The following is a 25,836-nucleotide window of genomic DNA, read 5'->3' on the forward strand; positions in this document are numbered from 1 at the left end:
ACATTACAGCAAATGCATCAACACGAAAAGAGCGAACCGCAAATTACGTAAACAGCCAAATCAGCTAATTTTTTTCCTGGGGGGGTCACTGATCCGGCCAGAAACAAAATGCCACAAACAAATAACTCAAATTGGGAGGCTTCACACCCCCATAACTAAATGTACCAACTCCGAGATCGCACTACAGTGGGGATATTATACAATGGTTAGAGAATGCCTCAAAATACTCCATGTTCCTTTGGGTTACTTGGCAGTGGCTTGTTATTTTGGCATTGACTCTGTGGCATTATGGTTGCACTGCTTCCATGCAGTAAACGAGTCCTACACAGTGTGTGTTCTGTATGGTGTCTGCTTATCCTTCCTGTATCAGGAGGGTTTTTGCTGGGTACACATCTCAAAGGCATACCAGAAATGAACTGGTGGTTCTCCAAGTCACCTGTAGGTATTGGTGCCATGTGTGTGTGTGTGTGTGTGTGTGTGTGTGTGTGTGTGTGTGCGGCAGGCAATGGGCTGTCTGGGTTAAGGTTCTCTGTCTTGCAAACACTGACTGCTGAGGATAGGTTCTGCCTCACATATGGCTCTGAGCTGTAATGACATGGTAATTGGGAAATTAATACATGGCATGACTGTCATTTCTGGCGCTGCTTATTGTTAATGGTTAAATGAAACCAATCCCAAAAGAGCAAGTGATGTTTGCTACTCCACTACATATACAGAATTACAAGTCTAACTTAATGTGTATACAGGATCACGTCTAACAATGCATATACAGGATTACGTCTAACAATGCATATACAGGATTACATGTCTAACAATGCGTACACAGGAGCGTGTATTTAACTTACTATGTACACAGCATCACAACTTACTGCATATACCAGGATTACATATCTAACTTAATACTTGTACAGAGTTACATGTCTAACTTACAAAGCAAGTCACAGAGATACATTGGTTTGTGGCATTTTGGCCTGCCCTTCATACACCATTAAACTGCATGATTATTACTTTTAAGAAGTCAGAGACCTCTGCTGTTATCATATTCACATAGCTTCATATCAAGAGTTATCTATTTCAGGAACTGCAAGAGCAGATTAGTGCATCTCTAAGTAATCAGCTGGCAATGAATTTCCCCCTGTGGACCTTCCAGTCTAATATTTTTTGGCTTCACCATAACTCTCTACCCCTCAAGGCGACTTCAGTTATCACAGAAGAGTTTTCCTGACTTTTGAAAAAGATACAGCTTTGCAGTTACTATCTGTTGTGTGAGCCATAGCAGATAGTAGCTTTGCAGCTAGTACTTGTTCTTTCTTACACATTAAGGGACAGAGGCACTGAACAATTTAACTGCAAGGCCTCACCCTTCCAGGCAGCAGTCCACAGTTCTTAGTGAGGCAGGAGCAGTAAGGTGACAATGATGTCCCCACATGTATGTACAGCTGTTAGACCATCATGTCCTTCCTCTTCTTGCTTTACTGGGCTGATGAGCTTGTCAGAACAGTGGAGAGAAGATAACAAACAAGAGAGGGATGGCTGTCTTAGAAAAACTGCATTCCTATATCCTGAATAGCATTTAGTCAACTAAGGCTGGTTCAAGAATCTAGGGCCATTTGTGCTACAAATACCTTGGCATTGAAATCAAGCTCGCTCTGAGAACAAAAACTTAATATATGATGCCCAACTTTTAATTGCATTTTTAAACTAGATATTGCTAAACACAATTGGGTAGCATTTACATAAACTAAATGAAACAGAGCAAGGATATCGCAGGAAATTCCTCTCTACTTTGTAGTTACTTGGAGCTGGAGAAGTCTGTACCTGTGAATCAAAAACATTATGTCAAAGTGAGGTAAAGATGATAAGATGAGGATGACAGAAGATGCAACATTAGCTGAAACCATAATTGCTGGAGAAATAGCTATGCTGGCACTAGATAAAATTAACTAAATGAGAAAGACTAATCAACTGATTACTTGGACTGCAGTGGTGGAGAAAGTGGACATTTGACATACCTGTGGTAATGGCCTTTTTATCAAGTGCAGCAGAAAAGTATAAGACTCATTACTATTACAAAGTCAGGAGCAGTAAGAAAAGCAAAGAATGAATCAAGCAGGTGACAGATTTCATGAGACACTTGGAAGTGAAAGAAACCAATGTGTCATTGAACGACAGAGGACCCAAATTAACTGACACTTTAGTGATACAACATTCAGTAGTCAGGAATTTTTTTTCATCCTTAGGACAATTGTCAGAACACATGACACAACACCATGCATTTGTTATGTTCATGCATGAAATCCTGTCTAGTATTTGTAGTGAAGAATACCACTGAAAGAGGGAGCAGGAAAAGACACATAATGGGAAGTAGGAGAACAGGACTGGAAAAGTCTCATGTATACCAAAAAAAAGCAACAGAGTTCATTTTACAAACCATGGTGGCTTTAGAGGAGTTGGGGCAGAGACCAGAGGTCAAAGGGTGCTGATGGATCGGCAATCATGGTTCTTCAGTTCTGGAACACAAGAGAAACTGACAGACCATTACAATAATGAAAAAAAAAGGAGTGAGTAAAACTGCACTAATTCTGACAACGATATTTGTTTGTACTTTTTTTTAACTGTGTACCTCTTTCTTCAGTCTTCTTACTAAAGGAAATCTCAGATACATCTCAAAACATTAAATTGGATTCACAAAGATTATCCCCCCTAGCACACTTCACTCAGAATGCCACTCATAAATCTACACTACTTTTTCATCAAGACTGAAACCAGATTCACAGTACAGTGCACACTGTTTCAAATTCAGTAAGGCTGTAGCAATTAAAATTAAAATTTTCTTCAGTCATCTGCCACTCCTATAGTGTCTTTTTTAGGCAGTGTTCCAAAGACCAAAATTCCACCATAACAGCTACAAGCAAATGCAATCTGAGGGTCATGCTGCTCAGTTCTAAAAGTCTAAATCTCAAGATGCACTCGCTCGAAGCTCTCCTCAAAATGGAGAATGCCAACATCTGTGCTGTAACGGAGACCTGGTTTAAAGAGGCAGAAAGCACCTGCATGCTCCCAGACTACAACTCATTCCATACCTTTCGGCCCCAGAATATAGCTAGAAGCTCCAAAGGTGGTGGTGTCTAAATATTCTAAAAGGATATGCACACCTCTAGACTGGTAGCCCAGCAAAATGCATCCAAGATACTTCAGGTACAACTAACACTAGAAAAGATGGCGATACAAGTCATAGCCTGCTACAGAATTCCCTGGACCAGCTCATTCTGACCCTCACTAGAGGAAACAACATCCTTTACCTGGTTATCATCAACATGGGAGACCATTATTCCACACCTACAGTCAATTCCTCCCTGGTTAAATCTGACCACAGACTGATCACCATCTCACCTACACCCCCCACTAAGATGACCAACCTGAAAAACTTCGCTAAAGCTGACTTTCGGCTCCTAAAAATAGAGGTGGCTAACTTCTCGGCACCCATGCCAATGGAAAATAGCTGCATGACTGCCGAATCATAGACCAATACACTGTATGAGCATGTACACAAATGCATGGACCTTGTCATACCAAATAGAACTAAGACGCTCTCCTCCAAAAAAGGAAGCAAATTTGGTGATCCACAGCCATCAGTAAACTATGCAACAGAAGGAAGACACTGTTGCAGAAATAAATTAAGTCACCAGACTGGAAAACCTCCCTTATCAGTCTCAAATATCCCTGGCTGGGTCCTACATGAGCTACAAAATGAACTGACAAAACATCTGTGTGCCCTGTTTTATGCCTTACCTCAGGCTATTTTCCTAACGAATAATGCACTGCTACCCTCATCTGGCTCCATAAAGGGGGAGCAACTACAGACCCTGGGAACTATCACCCCATAAGCCTGACGAGTCTGGTATGCAAAGCTATGGAGTGTATCATCATCATGGACCTGCTCAACAAAGATATAGGTAATCTCGAAACTCTTGACCCCCATACAGTTTGGTTTTGTTAAGGGGAGATCCTGTCTGCTGAACCTGGTTGACTTCTTTGAGGCAGTCACCGAGGCTGTGGATGAGGGTAAGGCAGTGCATACAGCCTACCTCGACCTGGCCAAGGCCTTTGATACCATTCCTCACTCAGGTATCATTGATAAACTCACCAAACTAGGCATCAATCCTTACATCACAAGGTGGGTTGCAAACTGGCTCACAAACAGGACCCACAGAGTGAAAGTTGTGGATTCCAAGTCAGACTGTTGACCAGTCAAGAGTGGAGTCCCACAGGGCTCGGTCCTGGGTCCTCATGTTTGACATCTACTTCTCAGAAGTCCAGGCCAACACAGAAGGACTTTGGCTAACCAAATGTGCTGGTGACTGCAAGCTAGGAGTCATTATCAACTCCCCAAGTGATGCAGGCATCCTACAAAGGGGCCTTTCTGAGACCAGTGACTGGTGTCGGAACCATGGCCTGAAGCTTAACGCCAAAAAATGCATTATCATCCCCTTAGGAAAAAACTCAGTTCCCATGAATTACCACGTTGATGGGAGCCCACTGAACACTGAAAGGTCCATAAGAGATCTGGGCACCCAGGTCGACAGCCACCTCACCTTCGACCACCACATTGCCACTGTGGTCAGATAGTCCTTCTACATGGCACATCTTATAACCAAAGGTTTCTCATCCAGGAAGAAAGAGGTCATCATCCATCTCTACTCATCCCTCATTAGACCACTCATCGAATATAACGCCCCATTTAGCATGTACCTGACAAGACACCTACAACAGCTGGAGAGGCCACAAAAGCACCTCACAAAAAGGATCCTAGGCCTTAAACACATGTCCTACATGGATAGACTCAAGAAACTTCAGGTGTTCTCAGTCTCTTATCATCTATTTAGAGGTGATCTCTGCTTGACTTACAAAGCCATGGCCGACCCAGCTCTACTTCAAATGCTACGCTTAAAGAAATCCCAGTCTCTCCACGCCACACTCTCCAGACATCACAATCTCATTACTACAATTAACAGAACATGCTGGAGGGACAGGTTCATCTCCCAAAGACTGCCCATATTCTAGAATAAGCTTCCCATTCATGTCAAGCAGAGCACCTCGCTGGGCCTCTTCAAGAGAAATCTTGATGACTGCATCGGTAACAAAGTTTACTCCAGGGATCATTCCAGCTGCCCTATTGGATAGGGGCACTGTGAACTAACATCAAGTGGCACAGTGCCTAGGCAATTTTTTTGGGCTAGGCTTGTAAAGGCTCCAGGGCCATTAGCCTAGTACACACCTATGAACCTATGAAGTGTAGCCTGTAGCTACTTTAAGGAGTCTAAACAAAGGCAAGGCTTTCCAGGCTTAGTTTTCAGATTCAAATAAACAAGAAAACTCCACTCACACATCTGTTTAAATCATTTCTTATTAAACATTTGTTGGTTTTCCTTTAATCAAACTCTCACCTTACACTTCTAGTTTTGTGTCAGTATTTGTTTTTGCATTTTTGCATGTTTTCTTCTTGTGTTTGTTACAGCATTTTCACATTGCATGCAATGTCTTAAGACAAGTCAGTGAGTTGTGGAAGGAAGGTTAACATCAAAGAGACTGATTCTAGTTATAATATTAAAAACTGTTACTGTAACACAAACCATATCAGCCCAAGTAACACCTATCACAGGGATCTGATTTCTCACATTTGAACACTGAACTGCAGCAGTTACTTTGAAAAGAACAATTACCTCAGCTACATTTTCGAGCCTATCTTTCAAACATTCCTTAAAATGCTGTATCATTTATGGCCACTAGTAAAAATTAAAGGAAGCAAAGAAAAATACAGAGTGATGCTGCCAGTCGAAAGCAGGCAGGCACAGTACTATTGTACGCTGATGAGACAGAGAACCAGAGTAAATGATCTCAAAGGGATTTCGTTCCGTCTTCTAAGATGTCCTCAGGGAGGCAAAAAGCACTGACTTTTAAGCAAAATCATGCAGCATGGCAACTCCCCCCTTCAGGCCATTGTGGGGTATAAGAAATTAGAAAATAATCATAGGCTTTTACTTTGATATAGAAACATTAATAATATGGGGAAGTTCAAGATATGCTGAAAACGTGTTTTTCTTTCAGTGTTTGAGTTTGTTCTCCTTTAAAACAGGTTTGAAAGTTGCTAGCTACTTTCCTATGTCACACTTTTATTAATAAAAGTGTCTAATAGCATCCAAGGTCTTTACTTCCTTACAGAAGCTCTTCACTTCTCACTTCTACAACTTTCTTTCTTGTAACTGGTAAAACATACAGTGGATAAAACTTCATGTACTACAAAGAATTATGATCAGAACTTTGATCCTGACCACCTTAAAATGTGTTCTCATTATGTATGTAAAGATTCACCTCTTGAGAATTTCTTAATTGGATATGGTCAAACTTCAGTTATAAAACTCTGGACACAACCACAAGTATCACATTTTACTCTGAATGAATGCTGTTGTCCAAAAAAAAAAGTGCCCAATTCTTTCTACATACACAAACTATAACAATCCTGGGTTTAAATTATAGATTCATAGGCAGTTATAAGAAGACATGCAGTCCAGAGGGCCACTAAGGAACTATCCCCAATTTCTATTGTCCCAAAACACTCTTTAGTTAAATGACTTGTTCAAGGTCACACAGTAAGTAGGTAAATAAATGTTGAGGGAATCGAACCTTCCACCACAAATAGAATCTCTAACAGCTCATAGCATTAATTCTCTGCACCAGCTGACTGGATTTAATGATTCTTTCTGAGCCAGTAAAAGTCTCATCAACACATTTTCTCTTTCCATATATTATACACATTCAAGAAACTTACACAGATTCCATAGCAGACTTGCAGCTACTTTATTATCAGTCATGGACTTACACTCAGGCACTTTATACAGGGATGCAAAGACACATTTTAAGAAGCTCCATACACATATCCCAGACTCAAACAATACAGTATCACACTCTGAAAATTTCTGGACTAATAGAAAAAAAAATTAATGTGTGAGCTTCAATTCCTGTCTGTAGGATGCAAAAGGTTTTGGCTGAAGAATGAAAACCAATTGTTTTGCTTACCTCATTAACACCTAAAAAGATTGTTTTGACATTAAAGTCATATTTTCCCTCCACTCTAGTAAATTTACATAACGTGCTGAAGGAACTACAGCATATGGCTAGACCAGGCTTCCCCTTTCCCCAGCAACAGTCTGTACTTCATTCTGTGGATTCTCCAGGTAAGATGATAGAGATAATCCCTTCAACGTATGTTGGATCATCTCTGAAGCCTCCTCCAAAAGGATTGTGTCTTTTACACTATCAGTAGGAGACACTGAGGAAACATCCTCCCTAAATGCCTAAACTACATCAAATGACTCCTGTCAACAAGGTGGAGCAGTGACTGTACTTCAAAATCCTTCTGAATTGTTTACTCCAAACTCATTATGTAGGCGATGCACAGGCACAATGCAAACATATTTTATTTTTACTTTTGTGTTTTCTTTCAATCAGCATCCAAAGGTCATGGCCATAAATGAGCATGAAATTAAGTTAACTGGTAAATTAAGAGCTTTACCTTAGGTCTAGGTTCTCATTTTACCATCGTACATTGCCTGCTTCACAAGGACACTTAGAAATGGCATTCTAATTCTTGCTTAATCTCTCTCAAAATCAACAGGTACTCTTTAAAACATGTATTACAGGGAAAAATTCTAATATGATATCCCCTAAGGAAATGGTGTAATACATCAAACAAATCAACATTCATTTGAAAAATTTAAACAGATGTTGATTCAAACTGAGTTTGCTCTGTGAGAGTTTAATTTTGATTGACACAGATGTTTCTCAGTACTGAGCAAAGACACATTTTTTCAGACTTATTTGCCTTGCCTTTACCACTGCTATCCTCACCGGCATTCATAGTTTTGCACTTGCAAGCCTTTAGAGTAGTTGCTTCACTGCTTTTACAACTGCCTTTTTTATGCAGCATTCAATTAATTACCAGACATTCATATTGTACTGACTGCAGGTGTTAGAAACTGTAGTATGCTTTGCATTGGAAATACTCACAAGGGAGTCTGTGATAGTTGGAACTGCTAGGAGTCTGAATACACAATTATCTTAAGCAACTCTACACTTTTTTATACATTGGCAAAGCTAACATATGCTTTAAGGAAAGGATTATTATGCATATTTATAATGCAAACACAAATGTTTCTACTAATGCTCATAGTAATTAGAGAAAAGTTTACAGCTTTGAATACATTTAAGTTTCAGGTGTTATATACTGCAGTTTACAGTGACAGAGGGGGAAACAGTGTATTAAATCCTAGTGACACATCCGGGCATTTCTCTAGGATCAGGCTGGTGATGCCTCTAAGCATCAGTTGCTTTGGGACACACATCACTGGACTATATGAAGAGAGGTATAATGGAACTCTCACAGTGTGTACAAAGCAGGTATGAACACAATCATGATCAGCACTTAACCGTCAACAAGAATGATGCCACAACATGAAGAAAAAGAAATACTGACTTCAGCAACTGGCAAACAGAACAAATTGCTTTGCCAGGAATGGCCTGCACATATCACCCCTCACAAGGCTTACATATATTGGCTAAAACCTTGTCCACCCCCATTATGCCTTCTTTAGGCATCTTCAGTCTTCAAAAGCTTCCAAAATAGCAAAAGAGAGTTAGGCTATCAAAGGTATAGCTGCTCAGTGCTAGGAGCCTTAACAAAAAAATGCCTACAAGCATTCCTTATCCTGTTAAAACATATTAATGCATAGTCACAGAAACTCGACTCAAGAAGACCACTGAGAACACCCCATCAGCACAAGTTTCAACACCTACCACACAGTCGGACCCACAGCACTAAAGGTGGTGGCATCTCCATATTTGTAAAAAAGCACTTCACCCCCAAAGTACATAGATAAAATAATGATCTAGTACTCCTCTGCATCAAACTTACCATTGACAAGACAGCTTACCACATCATGACTAAGTATAAGAACCCCTCATCGAATAACTCCTACCTAACTAGTATAAAGTCCCTATGTAAAGTCAGACACCATTTTCCCAGGAGACTTGAACTACCCCCTTCATTAACTGGGAGATGTATACATCCCCTAATATGTATATAATTTCTGGAATTCATCAGTACAAACTCTCTGGCCCAGTTCACTTGCAAACCCAACCAGTGCTGATAAAATCCTGGACTTGGTCCTTACCAATATGGGTCAGCTCTGCTCCTGACCAATTGTAACTCCTTCCCTAGTTAAATAAGGCCACAAATCCATCACATTCACCTTACGACTGAAGCCAGAAGCAAAGCCCAATATCTCAATGTTCAGGTATTATGCCAAGGCTAATTTACTGAAACGGAGTGATGACCCAGCTAAATTCAATGTCTCCTTCCAAATCTATGACCAGATTACATATGCAGAAAATATTTTACTGCCAAATACTGCAGACATGTGAATAGCTGCACAGATGCATATGTACCTCTCTGAAGTAAATACAATGTTAAATTCAAAAATAAACCCCAATGTTGGATCCCAAATATAAATAGGTTATATTATAAAAGAAAAAACTCAAACATAAAAATAAATGCAACACTCAAGATGCAGAAAAAGCTCTTACTAAACTTATCAAGGAACTCTGGAGCCTGATTAAACCATCCAAAGCCAGAGAGAAGATAAAAATAACCACCCAGGCAAAAGACAACCACAAAGTATTCTGTACCAATGTTAGAAAACTTAGAAACAATAGCCAATATTGTGCAGAGCTAATAGCAAATTATATCACATACTTGGACCCAGAGGACATTGCAAATCTACTAGTAGAAACATTTAGCTCTAACTTCACCCCCTCACCCCTCCTACATACCCAGATCTCATGCCCACATCTACACCTCCCCCTCAGATCACCTATGAACAAGTCCTGAAAGCCTATCCAAGACCAAGAATACTGCTTTTATGGAGATGGACAACAAACCAGGATGCTTACTGGCCAGCCTGCAACAGGACCTAGCAGACTTCCTACACATGCTATTCAGTGTCAGCTTCCAAACGTTGGATGAATGGAGAACAGCATATGTCATCCCTTTGCACAAAGGGGGGTGTCAACAGACTCAGGATATTATAAACTACAAGTCTGACTTACTTTATCTGTAAGACTATGGAAGCAAGTATTATGGAATTAATAGCTTTATCTGTAAGGCTATGGAAGTGATCATTATGGAATTAATAGTTTCATTTGTAAGAATATGGAAGCGATTGTTATGGAATTAATAGCTTCATCTGTAAGACTATGGAAGCAATCGTTATGGAATTAATAGCTTTGTATGTAAGACTATCGAAGAGATAATAGCTTTGTAAGGCTATGGAAGGGATCATTATGGAATGAACAGCTTCATCTGTAAGGCTATGAAAGCAATTGTTATGGAATTATTAAAGACATTGGTAACCTACAAATTCTTAGCCAAAGCCAATTCAGATTTGTCAAGGACACATCCTGCCTACCTAACAGAGTTGACTTATTTAAGAAAATTAATGAAGCAATGGATAAGGGGAAATCAGCACACATCACATATCTAGCTCTTGCAAAGATTTTCAAAATCATTCTACACTCAGGTATTACATATATAGTGTCTCGGCTAAATGTTAGTGTGCTTATTGTTACAAGCTTTAACACATTATCCATCTGCCTGTAAAGTAATATTTACAAATAAGGAGATGTCTTCCGACAAGAAGCAGCTTTGACAGTCCTACTTTTATTTTTAACCATCTTTCTGTTGTGTGATACTGCAAAGAATCCTTCCACTAATATATTCCTTTAGAGAACATGGTACTTTAACAGGGACATGGCTAGTGTTTTTGTCTGTAAGCTATGAATTTTTAGACTGGTGAGGTTTTTTCACAGAGGTTCCCTAACCACGGGAAGGAGATTTACCTGAAGGAGTTGGTCTGGAAGGCACTATTTGTTTGGATAATTGTAAACTTAGTGCCATAATAAACTCCCCAAGAAACACCACGATTCTGCAAGAGGGCGTTTCCCAAACGAATAGCTGGTGTCAAAACCATGGAATAAAACTAAATGCCACGAAACGTATAATAGTATCCCTTGTAACTATCATACTGATAACAAACCCCTGAAGACTGATAAAGTAGTTGGGGACCTGGGAATGTATAGAGACAACAAACTGTACCTTAATTACCATGTACACACTATTGTACAAAAGCCCTTTTTCATTGCACAGCCTATCACTATGCGTATGGTGTCCAGGTTCAGGGATGTGCTCATTCCACTGTATTCTGCACCCATCAGGACAGCCATTGAGTATACTGTCCCTTTGGTATGCACCTGTCCAAATACCTGAGACAACTTGAATATCCACAATGCTTTCTTACTAAGAAAATCCAGGGCCCATTTCATAAAAACTTTATTAAGGTGTGATCTCTTCCTCACATACAGAACCTCAGTATAACTTATCCTGTCAGACCTTCTGCACATTTGTAAGTCCAATGGGACCATAAACAACCGATCAAAAGCTCTCAATTTCTTTTGCAACATAAACAGAAAACATTGGAGAGAGAGATATGTATCAGAGAGAATAACACTTCTTTGGGATCCTCTTCCTTCCTCATAAAGCAAAGTACTTCTCTTACTCTGTTCAGAGGTAACCTGAACAAATGGATGGGTAAATGTAAATTCATCCCAAGTTAGTACCCTTGTGCCTCATAAGGGCAACGTAAATTTTCTGCTTATCTCCGAGTTATTCATGTTTAAAATATAAGGGCCAAACTTCATAAGAATGTATGGCTAGGTTCCTAAAGATCCTTACAGATCAATAGCCCTGTAATTGTCTATGAACATTGCATGTTCATATTTACTCAATAACTGCAAAACCATGTTACATACAAGCTATTGAAATTTTTCACCTTAAAGCTTACATAATGGGCAGCACATCTCTGTTGATACTGGACCTCTGTCCAGAACAGCTAAAGAGATATTAAATGTCTATAATTTTATTTATATGATGTTATAATTTTCATATTTCTTCCAAATAGCTCAACATCCAGAGAGCACATGCAAAACTGCTTAGTGTCGTAGGAAAGCTGAAAACTAGATTAACCCATCTCTGCTGGCAATGTATATGCAGCTTAAGCAGCTACTGAGGTACTGTAAGCCGTTTACAAAGCATTACAAATATTTACATTATTTATTGTGACAAATACAATTTAAGACCTATAATCTTCAGAATGTGGGCACTGCAAAGATTAGTTTGTGGTAAATAGTTTGTCATTTAAAAGTCTTCAGCAGCACTAATGTTTCTATAAACGTGAAAACTTGTTTGAACTATGAGGATATAACTTGATTTCATCAAAATGCTCATGATGCAACCATTGAAATCTAGAGTACAATTCCTAGAACCCCATTAAAGATGATGAGTATTAAAACATACACATATGAAATGAACAATTTCTAATGGGTCATTGTTTAAATGACACAAATTTGCGTCATTGTTTAAATGATACATATTCCTGAAGCCAGTCATCAGTACGACAACTGGCTCACTAGTTAATTACTTTGTCCTGTGCCCTGTTCCAGACATATTTAATTGTGTAGTGTCAGTGTTCCTATCTGTAGCTTGAAAGGTGTGTTTGTGTGAAAGCTTTGTTAATGGCTTTACTTTACTTTCGTTTCACTTTTTTTTTTTTAACAACAAAGCTCAACATTTTTCAAAATGGCTTTCTGTTTTTATCATTTGTTCCAAAGCTGTATTAGTTTGGATTCCTGTGTTGTGTATTTTTTTTTAACCAACTTCATTAGTGTTATTAGAACCGTTTGTTGGACATGGCATCAAGCCACACTTTTTTACCTCCTTAACACTGCTGTTTTCCAGGGAAGCAGTATTTAATGCACCACTGACTGTTACTGACTAGCTGTACCAAGTTTTGAATGCTGCAGTTAATCACGTTCTGGAACATCTGGACACAATCATTGACTCAGTAGTACGAAATGGTATTACTATTGCTTCTACTGTGTAAATCTTAGAAAAAAGTAAATTCACTAAAAAGGTTGTAATGGCAATATTTTTGTTTTTGATGCGTGTGAGTTCCCTGTGGTTTGGGAATTTTATAAATGTAAATCAATGCTGACAACTACCTGGATTTGTTAAAAGAATGGCTTAATATATCAATAACCCACGCCTGGGTGTGGGTAATGCAGGATTTAACCACGGTTGGCGTGCGCCCGAGGGACCAAACAAAGACAACCGTGGTTAAATCCCGCATTACCCACACCCAGAAGTGGGTTATTGCTATTATACTATGACATTATTTAAGAAGAAACAATTACCTTTCTTAAATAATGGCATTGTATAATGCCTCTTTGCTGCCCTTCCGCAGCTGTCTGGCATCTGCGGCAGTTCTGATGTACTGCGCATGCCTATACAGTACATCAGAACTGTGGCCAAAAGCAACGGAGAAAGCAAGATCGCCGTTGCTTTTTTACTGTTTGGTTTAACATAGCGAGACAGCTTTAACATAAGCTTTCTCCGTTGCTTTTTTTTTTAAACCTGTCTCGCTATGTTAAATGGGTTTAGCATAGCGAGACAGCTTTAAAATAAGCAACGGAGACCTGTATGACATCAATAAGAGATATGATTATAATGCACTTTTTAAACATATTAAGATTAACAACTCCAGCAGATTCAAATTTTACATCATTAACAGCATCAGTTATGATGTTTGGGGTGGTCCTTGGAAGGATGTTTTAGAGTTAAAAGAATTAAGGTGGCAAATCAAACTCAGCTCTACAAATGGTTGGGGCCTCAATTATATGGTTTCCTTTGGTAGTATACTTCGATTAAGAGCCTCCCCTTATATGTAAATTCAATTTGTCTTATTTTTTATTATTATGTTTTATGTTACATTCTGTGAATGCTTGTTTTTAATTTTTAAATAAAAGTTTTTTATGGGAGGGTTGGCACTGTTAGTTTTGAATGTTTCTGCCACTTTTTATATGTTTTGACTGTTCTAACCACTCATTTGTAACTTATTTAGTACCCTTTGTTATTTTACATTTTTAAATGTATCAGTATGTTTGTGAACATCAAAGTTTACAGGAAAGCTTTCATGAGTTAATGATTTTTAAATTTGAACCTGTTTTATTAAGCAACTGCTCTGACTTTAGAGCGTCTTTAGTTATGTGCATAAGTTTTGTTACTGGTGTATTTTATCACATTGTGGGGTTTCTAACCAATTGATTGTTATTTGGATGAATTAATCATGTAATATGACTTTAATGGCAGGGGTTACTGACTACATATACAGCTTTTTGAAGGTAATATATTCATTTTGATGAAGTCCTTTGTGACAAAAGTGCTTAATGCCTATGTTTTATAATAAAGTGAGAATATCGAGGTCCAGCTCCTGGGCTTTTTTTTTTTTGGTGTGGCTGGTGTGGCTGGTTTGTATCACTGAAGTGTTTTAATATTCAACATCCTTGAAGTTTTCCCCACACAAAAAAGCAGAACAATAACAAGTGACAATGGAAATTACCCATTTAGTAGAATAAGTCATTATCTTAGGTTCATAGGTAGGTACTGGGCTATTGGCCCTAAGGCCTATATAAGCCTAGCCAAACAGTACCCTGGCTTTTGCCACCCAAGAAAATGATTTCCCTGTGCCCCTGTCAAGCAGGACCACAGAAGTGATCCACGGGTGAATTTCCTATCTCCCATCCAATCATCAAGATTTTTCTTGAAGAGTGCTAATGAGGAGCCTTGTTTGATATAGATAGGTAGTTTGTTCCAGAGTATGGGAAGTCTCTGGGACAGGAATCTATCCCTCCAGCATGTTCGGTTTATTGTGGAGACAAGGTTTACGTCCCTAGAGCGTGTAGCTCAGGGGGGATTGGGATTTCTTTATGTGGAGCATGTCCAACAGCTCTGGGTTTGACATAGCTTTGTACATTAGGCAGAGATCATCTCGGAGTAGGCGATATGCGACAGAGTAAAGCTGGAATTTTTTGAGACGGTCTGCATAGGGCATCTGTTTCAGGCCAGTAATTCTCTTTGTGAGGTATTTCTGTGGCCCTTCCAGTTGTTGTAGATGTCTTGTGAGGTACACACCAAAAGGGGCGTTGTGCTCCATAATGGGTCTAATGAGTGATGAGTAGAGGGGAACAATGACCTCTTTTTTCATGGGTGAGAAACCTTTTGTGATGAGGTGTGCCATGTAGAAGGATTTCCTGACTAATGTGGCGATGTGATTTTCCTTAGGTTTTAAACCATATCTTTCAATCTTTGATAAATTATCATATCTAAATCTGAAAATAGCCACACTGTGAAAATATAAGTCTCTCAAAACTGTTTTTCCAAAAGTTGCAACTACATTTCTGTACGGGGAGGCCAAATGTTGATTTCTGCATTGTCCAAAGTTCTATTCTTAAAAAAATAATTTAACATTGAGCTTATAACAAAAGGAATTTAATTCATTAACAAGCTTAAATTGAGTTAGTAAAGAATAAGGTAAAGAACGTTCAAAACCCAAAACGTTTCCCTTAGCTTCATCTGAGATAATGGTTTTGAATAAAATCCTTTTAAGAGTAATAGGACTTGTGATCGTCTATGGACTACACAGTTGCAGAACTGGACATATGGTAGGATATGACTGAAAGTTTACCATCAGAGCATTATCTGTTTACTGGATTTTCTGCAGTTTCCGGACTGGTATTGTGAATGATTTAGCATATACCAAGTAAAATGTAAGTAATGTCTTTCGGCTTTTCCCAGTTAGGAGTCGCCACAGCAGAACTCCGGTCCGCTAATTTTTACGGTGCCAAGTTGCCAGCCCGATGCCCAACTTTAAAAGAAGGCACACCCATTCACACATGTACTGCTTATTAAATGCAAAAAGGCACCAAAAGGAATGCAGGAGAGGAATAACTACAAGTACAAGTAGGAATTCAGTAGTATGCATAGTACAAATAATCTGCAGACAGAATACAAGGTGAAGGGCAAAGCATTCTAGATGGAAACTTAACATTTTGAAATGCCACACACACACATGTATTCAATAAATATTTCAGGCATCATCTGCTTGATGTCAGAGATTTTATTGTGACATGGCACACACAAAAAAACAATTAGCATTCGAGAGTACACTCTGTTCTAAGAGAATGGCATAGAGAAAACTGAATATAAACTTTTTAAGCTAGGAAGAAATTTAATTTATAGGGTAAATGCGGCATTCAGACAACTTTGTGGTTTATACTGGCAATGTAGAGTGTAGGTGGCAAGTAGGTTAAATTTATTAAAAGGATACAAACAAAATGGAAATTATGAAATATACAGATGTTGTAAAACGTACAACCTTGTGAATTATATTACAAATAGCATTTTTTTCCAAATAATTCATTAGAGCATCTACAGGAGTGTACACATTATATTTCTGAGGTAAATTAACAAAGCAGAACATTTTATAGACACAATATTTCTAAATTACCTCATACAGTGCCATGTTCTTCCCTTCATAAATATTCCCTTGTTCAGAGTCACTGTTATTGATAAAAGGGCTGCTTTCCTTGGGAGTTCCATCTCCTAATAAGCAAGGAAAAATAAACAAAATGAATCACTGGACCCCTACAGATCAAACAAAATAAAGATAGAAAAGTTACTTGTACAGACATTTATGATGCTGATTAGTATGAAGAGAACAGAAGATTGGCTTCATCTGTGATGTGGCTTCTTCTCTGCAATGATTTAAAGCTGTCTGCTTAACACACAATTTCCATCTATTACTTCTTGTTTTCAGGGCTCTTCCTAACAAAAAGGATTTTGCTTTGCTTCAGTGATCACAACCAAGACAAAGACGTAATTTTCAGTGGCACCTAGTAAGGCTACATAGATTTTTAGTGGGCTGTTCCCAAATTTATGCTTATTTGGGTTTCCTGTTTTTGTTATATATATGTTCAACACCTTTGCTGAAATGTTCCTGTCTCTGTTACTCATGCACAAAACTCCAGCTATACTTCAGAAAGAAGCACTCATTGCAAGATTACCCAAACATTTTCAATGGCAGACACAAAATGAAAAAGGAAAGAGAAGGACTGATACAATGACTTTAATAGGTGTTCACAATCTGACAGGAGTTTCACAAGAAAAGACTTCACATTCTTATTTGTATAAGACATATAAAGGATAACACATGCCCAAGAAAAAAATCTTTTTCAGGACCTTGGAAAAATAGGAAACGCTTCATATTTCTTAATCAATATCTGATCAAAAACATTCTAAGTACAGAATCCTATGATCACACACTTTCCAATCAGGTAAAAAGTCTTCACATTTGACTTTGCTATTAATGCTTTAGTACCATTCATTCAGAAAACATTTATGTTTCTTCCAGCCCACTTAAATCTTCTGTTTAACCAGTGTGAAAGCAGCATTGATAACAGAACACTGGTCTTGCTGGAGGAATCGTAACACAGACAGAGCCAGACGAACACACCAGAGCATTGCTGTTCCAATATCGTCAACACATCCGACCAAAGGACAAAGCTGTGCTCACTATTTCCACATCCTGTGATTCTGAACAAGCTATTTACACCTTTGAGTGTTACAAATACTCCATTGAGATACACCCTTAAATAAAGAATATAAAATGCCCACTAACGAAATAACTGTGCTATCTGTTCAAAATTGTGGATCCAGATGAACTGCACTGAATTTCAGACAGTTTTTAACTAGATGGAACCCAACTCTATGAAAAGCTAAACAGCTTGAAATCAAATGAGCTTTTCAAGTAAGACTTAAATGCAAAGAGAAGCAGTCCAAGTTAAAGAAAACAAGATTAGCTTAGCAAAGGTTGCATGTTATCTAATCTATACATTTCTGGAAAGTTTATATAGGTCCAAAGTATGTTTTAAGTTATGTTGTCCTAAGTAGTATTTTTTCACATTTTATATCTCAGAAATGGTAGTCTAAACTTAGCCAGTTTCAAGAGTGCTTGAAAATGCACTACATATATCCCTGGAAATTTGAAAAAAACTGAATCTTCACATTACACTGGAGGGAGAGAATCAAGTAAATAATAACCTCTGCAATCATGGGGGGGTCACAGTTATGAGTCAAAGGATCATAGGGGAGGGGCACAGTTACGAGTCAAAGGAATAAGTGACTTCCAAAACAGAAATGCTCATTTACATGAAAGTTTTTTTGCCCTTAAGACATATGGTACACGCCACTTTATACCAATGCTGTACTTTAGTTTGTTCCACACAAAAATTAATATTGTACAGAAGGGAGAAGATTTCAAATACATCAGAGTCGCTACATTTAGGGAGGAGTGCAACAAATGTAAAAAAAAAAAAAAAAAAAAAAAAGAATGCAATAAATCACTGCAAAAAAAAACTTGGGGCATCAATCTTCGTATTATATACTGCTGCCAAACAACCTCAACTAATATGAAGAAAAATGAGACAAAAAGGGAAAAAAAGAGTGGAGAAGTTTCGATTTTTCCAAGGCTAAAATGTATGCAAAGAAAATAACTGCTAAGTACAGTTGTATGGCAACATTTGTCTTAACAGTACATGTTGGAGTATGATCGCTGTTGTACTAATTTTCATAACATATGAGAATTACCCACAGACAGAGTGTGGATATACACAGAATTAAGTTGGATTTAGATTCAGGTAAAACCATACTTCTTGAAAGCAGCTGTTGGAGAACTAGATCTTTCCATGTAGTTCTTCCTTGAAGTAGGCTTCCAACATGCAGCTGTCCACATATGGAGAGACATGAATGCCCTTGGCCCTTAGGAATATTACCACTGGGACAAAAAAAAATTCTGAACAGCTCAGGAGCAGCACTGAGCCCAAATGATAAGGAGCTGAACTGCAAAGTGTATTCATGTGGTCAAAACCAGAGAAGGCAACAGTGCTCCCTACATATAGGAGTACATTGTCTGGACTCTTGGAGATCTATGGGGATCATAGACATATCTGGCATCAAAAATGGGAAGAAGGACTACACTATGTTTTATGTGCAAAGAAACTTTAAAACATATTTTGTGCAGAGGGGGCGTGTTGTATGTGATTTCACAAACATCTCTTTTGGGAACCAAAAAGAGTATGGAATAATACCCCTTCCATTCCTCTTCCCTAGGAACCTTCTCTGTGGCTCCCAGAGCTAGCAGGTGGTCAAGGGAAGTCCAATCTGAAATGATCTATTAGCATCAGTGGTATCCCTCTTGAAAAGAAGGTTAGTCAAACAGTCTGTTTATTAGCTTGAAAAGATAATTTCTAAGACTCATACGTCTGAAGTTACTTTATCCAGTTTTCTTTGGAGAGAGAGAAACACCTGACCACCAAAGAGGATGGAGATAGCAGAAAAGGAGAAAGACTGCTCACTTACAATGCAAGTTAAAAAATGCCCAATTACAGATTTAAATTATTCATTAAGTAAAAGATTAATGAACTGGAGCAATATGCTCAAAGCACAGACAGACTTGGTTGCTTACAAATATTTTAAATCCACACACTAACATACCCAAAACTTAAAATTTAACATTGGCAGTGGAAAGTTGTTGCGTACATCTTGTAGGGGGTAGTCACTTTACTTCTAAGCACCATAACACGGTATGGCTGCAGTCCAAAGGTTATCTTTCCAATGAGAGGGTACAAACACTTAATACAATATTTATCCACTCTAAAATGAAAGTGTCTAAAATTTGTGACCCTGTACTTTTTAGGGTTATCAAATCTTCTAATATTTTTGGCAGACTGTCATTACTAGAATTTGATATAAAGTAGCAAAATGCATACACTCCATTCAGAACTTATCTAAACAATCCTGTTTATGTTTGTGACTGACTGTGCAACTGCCTGGTAAGAGAAGATTTATTTTTTTTATTTTTTAATGTTGTTTTTCGCTGTTTGTAAGAATAAAGGGATAGCTTGTCGACAAGAAGATTTAGCAGAGTGTTGGTTTGTAATTTATTGATCTTTACTCTTAAAATGTAGTGTGGCTGCAAGTATTAGTGAGAAAGGAATTCCAGCTTTTGTATGACTTTCACAACTGGTATGGTCAGAGCACAACTGTGTTCTACTTAATTTAATATTTAGTTGTACAATTTTTGTGTGATTTTCCTCTTAGAAGTTGATTTAAAATCTCTGTGAATTTTGTGGTAACTGATTTGGATTATCATTTTCTTTTAGAATATGCAAGCTGGATCGACAAACAATGTAAATTTTTGAAGAAAATTTATATAAAGACACTGAACAAAACAGGAAACCATTTTATAGATTCATTAGATGTGTGCAGATTCTAAAATTCATTCTCAGACACAACAGGTGATACTTATATTTATAAAATCTTATGCAAAGCAGTTTGGTTCCACAAAGGGATGATGAATTGCCTTAGTGACATCCAAGTAACCTCAGTTGCTGAATCAAATTAGATCATATTGAAAAAGAATTACGCAAACTGAATCCAAACAAGGCACAGAGAGGAGATGGAATTGGTAATAATGACCTGAGAACACTTTAGCGTAAACTTACAGTACCATTATATCTATTTACTTTGTCATATAAATATGTAGAGATTCCTCATAATTGCAGACATGCACTTGTTAAACATGTCTTTAAGGGAAAGTGAAGTAGTACAAACCCAGAGTCTTATGGACCCATAAGTTTACTTTTATATTGCGGAAACACTTATGGAGACAGTTATATTGGATGAATTATTGTCCTAACTGGAAAGGTTGGGACTTGAAATCATCAATCAGTATGCATATGTTAAAAACAGATATATTACTACCTGTAACACAATACAGCCATGAATGAAAAGTTGTGCTGTGATGTAATTTATATAGATTTAACTTCAGCATTTGACAGGGTCATACACGAAACACTGATCAATTAATTAGAAATATGTATTGCTATACTATTGATTGGATGGCTAACTACGTGGCTAATGAGTAAGACGTGGCAAGTACACATCAAATGGACAGGTGAAATTCGAGGTTATAATCTGTGTCCCACAGGGCTCTATCCTAGGCCCATATGTGGTTAGATTGTATCTTTCAGATCTACCTTTTTCATCAGAGGCATTCCACAGTGTTTATGCAGATGACTTGACAATGGGTGAAATGATACATTTGTTACAGAAAGGGCATGTCTGCAAGTGTATTAATTCTGGTTTAAGCACTTGGGCTTTCAGGCCAGTTATTTTACATTAAGAGGGTTTGTGGTCTGCACTCTTGTGGGAGGAGAGGCTGGACTCTGCCCTTCTGAGCTGGGAATTTCTGGTTAAAGGCTTATAGTGCATGCATATCTGAACTGCTTCTTACTGAAATTGGTACACCTTGCTTGCTGTAGCATAGACTAAATCCAGGCCTGCTGAATCTAGCTTTGTTTGCATAACTTGAGCACTAATCCAGGCATTCTTTAAAGTATTCAATTGTATTTATTACTGCTTGGTAGTAACTTGATTAAAGTGTAGCTATCATTCTAAGTCTTTTGGATTAAGCACTTGGGCTTCAGACCAGTTGTTTTACATTAGGAAGGTTTGTGGCATGCACTGTGGTGGCAGGACAGGTAGCTTTCATTCTTCTAAGTTGGGAACTGCTGATTGAGAGCTCAGTGTCTGTTATTCTTAAAGTGTATTAGTTCTGGTTTATGCACTTGGGCTTCAGGCCAGTTATTTTACATTAAGAAGGTTTGTGGTCTGCACTCTTGTGGGAGGAGAGGCTGGACTCTGCCCTTCTGAGCTAGGAATTTCTGGTTAAAGGTTTATAGTGCCTGCATATTTGAACTGTTTCTTACTGAAATTGGTACACCTTGTTTGCTGTAGCATAGACTAGATCCAGGCCTGCTGAATCTAGCTTTGTTTGTATGCTTGCTGTTTGTTTGCTTGTTATTTCCCTGGAACGCTAATTCCACCTAAAACGCGGCTTCTCAGTGCTTCTGTGGATCCCTAGTGATATCTGCATTGCTTACTGTACTTATTTCCTTGTTTCACTTGAAAGAAAGTTACTGTTTGTCGTTTTTGCATTTAAGTTACCTGTAACACAATGCACTTAAGTTACCTGGCACTTGCTCAGTAAAGCAATTATATAAGTCAGCACTAAAAATTAAAAGCACTACACCCTCACTCCCCATTGGCCCTTGTTTTCAATTATAAAGGAATTCCCAATATTATTCTAGCATGTCCAAAGGTCAGTTGTCAATCTCCTCTCCGGTCCAGCTGGTGAATCTGGGAATCTTGAGGCAATGTTACAACTGCCTCATATACACAGACAACCCTCTCCTCCCTCCCAACAAATTCCAACACATGTGAGAGATGCAACCATATAGCCAAACTGGAGGCTAAGCTCTCTCAGCTCAGTACTGGCATAACCAGTCAGGAGGAGAAGGAAACCACACTCACTACAATTCCAGTCTCACATAGACCTACCACGACAGCAAAACAAACAAATGATCTCAAAAAAACATACTCGGAGGCTCTAAATAAAGATCTGCCTAAGCAGCAGAGACCTCCAAAGCAGACACCCAAGCAACCTCTACCCCAAAACAAAACACGTGCAACACATATCTCACAAAGCCAGTGTGCCGAACAGTCACAGCCCTTAAGGCTAAACAACACACCTGATACACCTGTAATAGGTGACTCTATCGTCAGGCACACTGACATCCCGCTCACCAGGCTGAACAAGGAGAAGGTCACGATGAGCAGCCTGTCAGGCGCTAGGATCTGCCACATAACACAAGCACTCAGGTCACTCCAAGGCAAGTACAAATATGACTCGGTCATTGTCCATGCTGGTGTGAATGACCTGAGACGTACCTCCCTGGACTACATGAAAAGAGACATAGAGGAGCTCTCTGAGCATGTAGCCCAGGCCTGTATGACCCTGACCTTGAGTAACATCTTACCCTCACCAAGAATGATGCCACAATATGAAGACAAGATGATCAATTTCAACAATTGGCTTAAGTACTGGTGTCATTCAATGGAGATCCAATGCCTGTCAGCCTGGGATGATATGCTCAACAAGCCACGATACTTCGCTAGGGACGGCTTGCACCTGTCACCCCCTGGGCTTTCGGATATTGGCAAAGGCTCTTGCTACCCCCATAGTGCCTTTTTTAGGCAAGGCTCAAAAGACAAACCCACCTCCATAGGTATCACAAGGGATAAGAAACTAAGAGTAATGCTACTCAATGCCAGAAGTCTAAACCTCAAGATGCACACACTCAAAACTCTCCTTAGCATGGAGAACATCGATATTTGTGCAGTAACAGAAACCTGGTTCAGGGCTCCCGAGAGCACCCCAGTACTATCAGGTTATACCTCATACCATGCTTTTCGGCCCCAAAACTTGGACTGAACCACAAAAGGAGGGGCAGTAGCGATATTCATCAAAGATACCCACACCTCCAGGTTGGTGGCAAAGCACGAAGCATCAGAGACTATCCATGTGCAACTAACAGTGGGTAAAACTGCCTTACAGTTTATAGCCTGCTACAGACCACCCTCCCAAACCCAGGAATCCCACTCGGCCTTCCTGAGAACACTGGAAAATATGAAGGTCTCTCCAAACACCAACACCCTAGCCCAAAGTTTCCTAGAATTCATAAACTCAAATGCTATGGAACAACTTGTTACCACTCCCACAAGAGGGGAAAACATACTGGACCTGATCATCACCAACATGGGGACTCTATGCTCCAGACCAGAAGTATATCCCTCACTGGTAAGATCAGACCATAAACTGATCTCACTGGATATTCACATCCCGACCCCACCCCCTGCCCAGAAAACCACAGTGAAAAACTTCTCTAAAGCAAATTTCACACTCCTCAAAACCGAGGTTGAATCCTTCAAAGCCCCCGGGCCTGTGGAAAATACGGCCCAGACCGCAGAATCCTTTATAAATGCATTCTATGAACACCTTCAGGAATGCATGGATCATGCAATCCCAAATAAAACCAAGACCCAATCCTCCAAAGGCAGACGCCCTGTCTGGTGGACCTCAGCCATAAACAAACTATACAATAGAAGGAGGAAGCTACTACATGATAGAGCAAAATCCCAAAAAGGGAAGGCATCTCTGACCAGTATTAGCAAAAAACTAAGGGCACTCATAAAATCGTCTAAAACCAGCTTCGAGAGAAAAATTGCACAGGACACTAAGGATAATCACAAGGCTTTCTTTAGTTATGTTAGGAACCTGGGTGGGAATTCCCAGATATGCTCAGAATTAGTCCAAAATGACAAAAAATACACCGAACCCACAGACATTGCCAACATACTAGCTGACAGGTTCAGCGTAAACTTCTACCCCCCCCCCCACCAAAATGGCAAATATCTATCCCAGCAGAGTGCTGCCCCCCCTGACATCTCAGATGCTCAGGTAAGAGCTGCCCTCTCCAAAGCAAAAAACACAGCATCAATGGGACCAGACGGTGATCTGGGCTGCGTCCTACATGAACTCCAAGAAGCGCTAAACCCAAACATAAAACTACTGTTCAATCTCAGCCTTACTACAGGATATGTATCCAAAGAGTGGCATACAGCAACAGTGGTCCCTCTCCCCAAAGGTGGTGCCTCAATGGACCCTGGAAACTATCGCCCCATAAGCCTGACTAGCTTGGTCTGCAAAGCTATGGAAAGGATCATCATGGACCTCATAAATAAAGAAATTGGGGACCTACAGACACTGGATCCTACCAAGTTCGTCTTTGTTAAGGGCAGATTCTGCCTCTTAAACCTGGTCGACTTCTTTGAAACAGTCACCAAGGCCAATGACGAAGGGAAGGTGGTCCATAGAACCTACTTGGACCTCGCAAAAGCCTTCGATACAATACCCCACTCAGGCATTATAGATAAGCTCACCAGCTTAAATATAAATCCCTATGTCACTAGATGGGTTGCAAACTGGCTCAAGGACAGAACCCACATGGTTAGAATTGCTGGAGCCATGTCAGACTCCAAACCAGTTACAAGTGGCGTCCCACAAGGCACAGTCCTGGGACCTGTCTTGTTCGGTATATATTTCTCGGAGGTACAGGCCAACACAGAAGGACTATGGCTGACCAAGTTCGCAGATGACTGCAAACTGGGCACCATAATTGACTCTCCAGCCGACACAAGCATCCTCCAAAAGGGCCTCATAGAAACAGACAACTGGTGCCAGAGCCATGGCCTCAAGCTAAATGCCAAAAAGTGTATAGTCATCCCCTTTGGCAAAAACAAAGTGCCCACAAATTACCACATAGGTGGTAATCCATTAAGTACAGAAGAAGTAATTAGGGACCTGGGGACCCAAGTTGATAGCAATCTCTCATTTGACAACCATGTGGCCAAAGTGGTTAGAAAAACATTTTATATAGCCCACCTAGTCATGAAGGGATTCACATCTAGATTAGGGGAGGTCATCGTGCCTCTTTACTCATCCCTCATCAGGCCCATAATCGAGTACAATGCCCCTTTTGGGATGTACCTTACCAAACACATGCAGCAACTGGAAAGACCCCAAAAGTACCTCACCAAGAGGATCAAAGGGCTCAAACAGATGCCATATGCTGCCCGGTTAAAGAAACTCCAGCTCTACGTAGTGGCATACCGCCTGCTCAGAGGCGACCTGTGCCTGCCATATAAAGCCATGTCAAACCTGGAATTAAGGGACATGCTGCACCTCAAAAAATCCAAATCCCATCGAGCTACATGCTCGAGAGACTTGAACCTCAGCACTGAAATAAATAGGACATGCTGGAGGGACAGATTCATAACCCAGACACTCCCTTCACTCTGGAATAAAATCC

At 39.4% G+C, this 25,836-nt stretch overlaps 1 protein-coding gene across 2 annotated transcripts in view; it reads right to left on the reverse strand.

Moving 5' to 3' along the window:
• The window catches only part of SLC12A7 (solute carrier family 12 member 7), a 2,260,604-nt gene that overhangs the window by 872,214 nt on the left and 1,362,554 nt on the right, over nt 1–25,836 (reverse strand). For both annotated transcript variants that reach the window (XM_044065144.1, XM_044065145.1), the window contains one exon: nt 16,515–16,609. In XM_044065144.1, the coding sequence (XP_043921079.1) occupies nt 16,515–16,609 (95 nt within the window). The remainder of the gene's footprint in view (nt 1–16,514; nt 16,610–25,836) is intronic.

The sequence above is a fragment of the Protopterus annectens genome, chromosome 3.part0 (assembly GCF_019279795.1).
Source record: "Protopterus annectens isolate FY-2018-M chromosome 3.part0, PAN1.0, whole genome shotgun sequence".
NCBI classification, from domain to species: Eukaryota; Metazoa; Chordata; order Ceratodontiformes; family Protopteridae; genus Protopterus; species Protopterus annectens.